This window comes from Rhagoletis zephyria, unplaced genomic scaffold (genome assembly GCF_001687245.7).
Source record: "Rhagoletis zephyria isolate East Lansing unplaced genomic scaffold, Rhagoletis_zephyria_1.1 Rzeph_scaffold_02581, whole genome shotgun sequence".
Lineage (NCBI taxonomy): Eukaryota > Metazoa > Arthropoda > Insecta > Diptera > Tephritidae > Rhagoletis > Rhagoletis zephyria.
Window position 1 is genome coordinate 25,796 of NW_016159665.1, and position 4,781 is coordinate 30,576.

Sequence of the window (4,781 nt, forward strand, 5' to 3'; positions counted from 1 at the left end):
AAGTCTGTAGGTCCTTTGAGAGCCAAATTATAACGATTCTGAAGTTAAACTTCGAAATTTCATTCGACATTTTTGCGCATTTTTCTTCTGATTTCAGAGTAAGAACTCGTACAGCAGATTCGAAGTTTGATTTAAAATTGTTATAACTTGGCTCCCAGAAAGACTACAAATTTCTACCGTGCCTCAAAACCGCGTAACTTTAAATTCTATTGCCAAAGAAATAGCTTCTCTTAGAGCTGAAAATGCTCAGCTGACCTCTGTAGTAAATGCTTTGCGTGATGATAAGATGCAGCTCATTGTAAATCGAATGCTTTTCATGCTGAATTTCGATCAATGCAATCTAAAGTTAGAGATCAAAATGCTGATTTATCTATGTTGACTTAGGAAACTAAACAGCTTCGCTACGCGGTTGACGGTTTTGTAATCCAATGTAATCGAGCCAATGTAAACAACATAAGATCGATTGACGTCGCTAATCAATCTCTTTTATGCCCTTTGTCTTCAACTGTTTCCATCGGCTCTGCTGTTAATACCTCTACCTCTACCTACTGCCTCCAGCCTTTCTGTTGTTTCTTCTGTGGTCACTAATACAGTGAATGCGAATAAGACGCCTTCGTGCCAGCCCGTAGTGTAGAGCTAATAATTCTGCTTGTAATGCTGCTCACTCATCTTCGTCTTCCATTATTCTTTCTGCTGTTGTTACAAATGTAGTGAGTGCAACTATGATGCCGTGTGTTAACTCTTGCCCTACTTCATGTCTGCCAACTACATTACGACTTCATAATACTGCTGCACCTAGTAACTACTTCTGTTGATAAATGTGCTGTTGTTAGTAATGATGCTCGCTCTTCTTCGTCAACGTCTACTGTCAATGGCAATGCTCCCGCTTTTTCATCATACTCACAAGCAGCAGAATTCGGATCTTCTGGGCAATATACTACTACGATGGAGCCCGCTCTGACTGCTGGTAATGCTTCTAATGTACAATCAAACAGTGTTTCGACTAATGTTGAGAAAAAACACCTAGCAAAAAGCTCAGGGTAGTTGGACTTAGCGAAAATTCAGATCTGCAAGTGCTAAATCATAAAAAGTGGCTACATCTTTCATCATTCTTACCTTCTGTCACTGCGGTTAACATAATAGACTATGTTGTTAAGCATGCTGGAATAGACAGAAAGCATCTGTTATGCTACGCTTTAATAAAACAACAAACTCGGCCAGTTACTCCTAAAAATGTTAATTTTAAGCTTGGCGTCTCTATTGCTTTTTATGACAAATTGCTTTCGCCGACCCTTTGGCCAGCTAATGTTAACTTACGCCCTTTTCGTTTTTTAGAAAAAAAGGAGGGCTAAGATGTGATAACGTAACATAAACTAGGACTCCAAATGAATTGAAGGTCTTCTTTCAAAATGCCTCAGGGCTTCGAACTAAATCATGTTCGCGGTTTTATTCAACACATGGATTATGATGTTATTGTTGTTGTTGAGACTTGACTTAAGGATTACTTCTTCGATAGTGAGTTTTTTGACACAAAAATTTTTAATGTTTATAGGAAGGACAGAGACTCTGCCAAAACGGGCTCTGTTGGAGGTGGTGGTGTTCTCATCGCAGCGCAACAAAAGCTACGCTCCTACTCTTTTATGCTGGAAAATAATGATACTCTTCTGGATCAACTGTGTGTCTACGTGAGTGGATTGCCTTCTCATGGCTCGCTGTTTTTTGTAGTTTCCTACATTCCACCAAATAGCAATGATAACTTGTATCGTGCGCATGCTGACAATGTCATTTCTCCAGTTTATAAGATAGGAGACAATCGTCTATGTGTACTTGGTAACTTTAACTTATCTAATGTACGCTGGTCAAAAGCATTCACAACTTATGGTCTCACGCCAATGAATGTCACCTAAATTCATGAGTCTCTTCTCATCGATAGTTTTTTAAGCCTTAATCTAATACAAGTAAATAGCTATGCTAATAAATTGGAGAGAACTCTCGATCTTATTTTTGTTAGTGATAATATAAATAGTAAGATTGAAGAATGCTTTTCACCTATATCCCCTACTGATATGCATCATGTTTCTGTAGCTCTTAATTTACTTCTTTTAACTACAAAGCCTCCGACTTTTTAATGTTAAATAGCCTACTTCTGAAGCTTGATTGGGAAGAGTTACTCTCAGTGTTGCCAAACATGGGCTTTTCCTACCAAAACTGGTCGATTTTTTTTCCATTTGTTAGGTTGGTAGGCTTGATTGGATTTTGGTAGGTTTCGGGACTACGAGTAATAGTTATTTGAGAAAAATAGAAAATATGTATCTCTAAAATATTTCACCGGTGCGTTCGTATAACGGCGGCCGCAAACATGATTCCTCAGTACAAACGTATACCCTTATTATTGACAATATACAATACGAACATCCATATATACTTTATGGCGTACTTGGACCAAGATGCCAGGAAAGTCTGCCAATGGGCTTGTACCCAACCATATTCTGGGAGGAGGTCTTCACAATCGAAGTCTGTGTTCGCGAATTTTATCGTAGAAGGCAAATGAGGCCAGAATAAATATTTTGTCATATATTCACGAAGCGTTAGAAGCCTTAGACTCTTTTAAAAAGGCATCAAGGCTTGTGAACTCTTGAAGCACCTGGGAGCCCACAATAGCATACCGCTGTGGAGGGTTCGGGGACATGAAGGGTTTGAAGGCAACGAAAGGGCTGACTGTCTTGCAAAGAGTGGAACCCAAATGCGCTTGCATAGTTCCGAGCCTTTTTGCGGTACTTCTAAAGGATACACTGCAGACCTACTTAGGAGCTAGCGGGGAATTGCTGCACACTGGCGGAAGTCGAAGCGAATAAGACAATCAAAGAGATTCATAACTTTTAAGGAGGAACTCCGAAAGATACCTTGAACTTAAAAATCTTACTGGCTACCTGGTTAGGTTAGGTTAGGTTATCCTGGCTGCCCTGGGCCTCCATGGGCCCATTGTGATACCATATTTGAGACTCATACGTCCCTCCTCCTACCTCAGAAATTGAACCAATTTGTAGCTCTGATAAAGCGCACAAAATCGTAGATACTGGCCGAGTCCAGTTCAGCCAGACACTCGAAAGAATAGCGAAGGAGCGAGCGTCGACGGGCTCTTGCCAAGGCGGGACAGTGGCACAGGTAGTGCTCCACGCTCTCGATCTCCTCCTCATCGCGGCAGCTACGACAGTAGTCGTTTAGCTGCAAACCCATCCTGGCAGCGTGGGTTCCCATAAAGCAGTGCCCGGTGAGAATTCCGATAACATGGCGGAGCATTGGTCGCTCCAAACGAAAGAGAGGGCGAGATCTACGCTTATCTAACCTAGGCCAGATGTGTCTCGCTATCATGCACGTGGGCTCTGCGGACCATTTTACATTTGCCCGTTCGATAAAGTTATTCTGCAGGCAAAGTTTACAGGATGATAGCGGAATACCCGCATTACGAGCGGTACTGATCGCAGGCAGTAGGGTTCCTTTCCGAGCTAGCTCGTCCGCAACACAGTTGCCCGGTATGTCCCTATGACCTGGTACCCATACAACTCGAGTAAAGTGACTCCTTCCCAGCTCATTTAGAATACGTCTACATTCCATGACAATCTTCGATGAGGATTTGTCACAATTAAGTGCTTTGATAGCTGCCTGGCTATCAGAAAAAATAGTTACTGCATGCAAATTAGTAGGAGAATCGATCAGCCATCTAGCAGCTTCGTAGATTGTTGTTAGTTCATCCTGAAACACGCTACAGTAATCTTGCAGACGGAAACTGAGGCTAAGTGAGAGTTCCTGCGAATATATCCCACTTCCTACCTTCAGATCTAGCTTGGAGCCATCGGTGTAGATGGCTGCTGAGTCAGAATAAGAGATCAGGATAGAATCCTCCTCCCACTCACCTCTTGAGGGGATCCTTGTTTGGAAGTCATTCTTTAGTCCAGTAGGCGGGACTGTGTAGTCAAGGCGCCTGAAGTTTCCTGGAAGATCTTCCAAAATTCTAGAGTGTCCAAATCTTGTATCACTCCACTTGATCAGCGCGTTTAATCTAACAGCATTACAACTTGCCTGCAGTTTGCCATATAGGTCCACAGGTAGAAAATGGAGAAAAGTCTCTAGGGCTTTAGTCGGCGTTGAGGGCAACGCCATCATAATGCACGCCACCCTTTGAACGTTTGTTAATCTGCTTTTGATTGTAAGTTTGTCCACGGATGGCCACCAGACCGTGATGCCATAGAATAGAATGGGACGCACCACTGCTGTGTACATCCAGTTCACGATGTGCGGCTTTAAGCCCCGCTTTTTTCCTATTGCTGATTTACAGGCATACAGGGCAGTTATAGCCTTCTTGCAACGCTCTTCAACATTGCGCCGCCAAGTTAGCTTTCTGTCCAATACAACGCCCAGGTACCTAACTTCCTCCGAGAGGGCCAGGGTAACACCGCTCAGGGAAGGAAGTTGCACCTGGACGGTTTTAATTTTCTTTGTGAAAAGAACCATGAATGTTTTCCCTGGATTGACACCAAGGCCAGATTCCTTGGGCCAGGTTTCCACAACGCGTAAGGCGCCTTGGACCAGATCATATAGAACTTGGGGGTGCTTACCTACCGCCATCAGGGCCAGATCATCAGCGTAGGCACCGTTAGATTCCACAGGAGTGGGGAGAGGACACCGCCTTGCGGGGTGCCGCGGTTTGCATACCTTGTTACCGATACCTCTCCCATCTCCGAGTATATAGTTCTGCAGCCTAGAAAGCGATGAACAAATTC

General features: G+C 43.3%; 1 protein-coding gene across 1 annotated transcript in view; it reads left to right on the plus strand.

The window, feature by feature from the left end:
• Positions 1 to 4,510: 4,510 nt before the first annotated feature.
• LOC108367200 (nuclear pore complex protein Nup205-like) overlaps positions 4,511 to 4,781 on the plus strand; it is a 29,319-nt gene continuing 29,048 nt past the window's right edge. The window contains exon 1 of the mRNA XM_017621793.1: positions 4,511 to 4,571. Within this exon, the coding sequence (XP_017477282.1) occupies positions 4,511 to 4,571 (61 nt within the window). The remainder of the gene's footprint in view (positions 4,572 to 4,781) is intronic.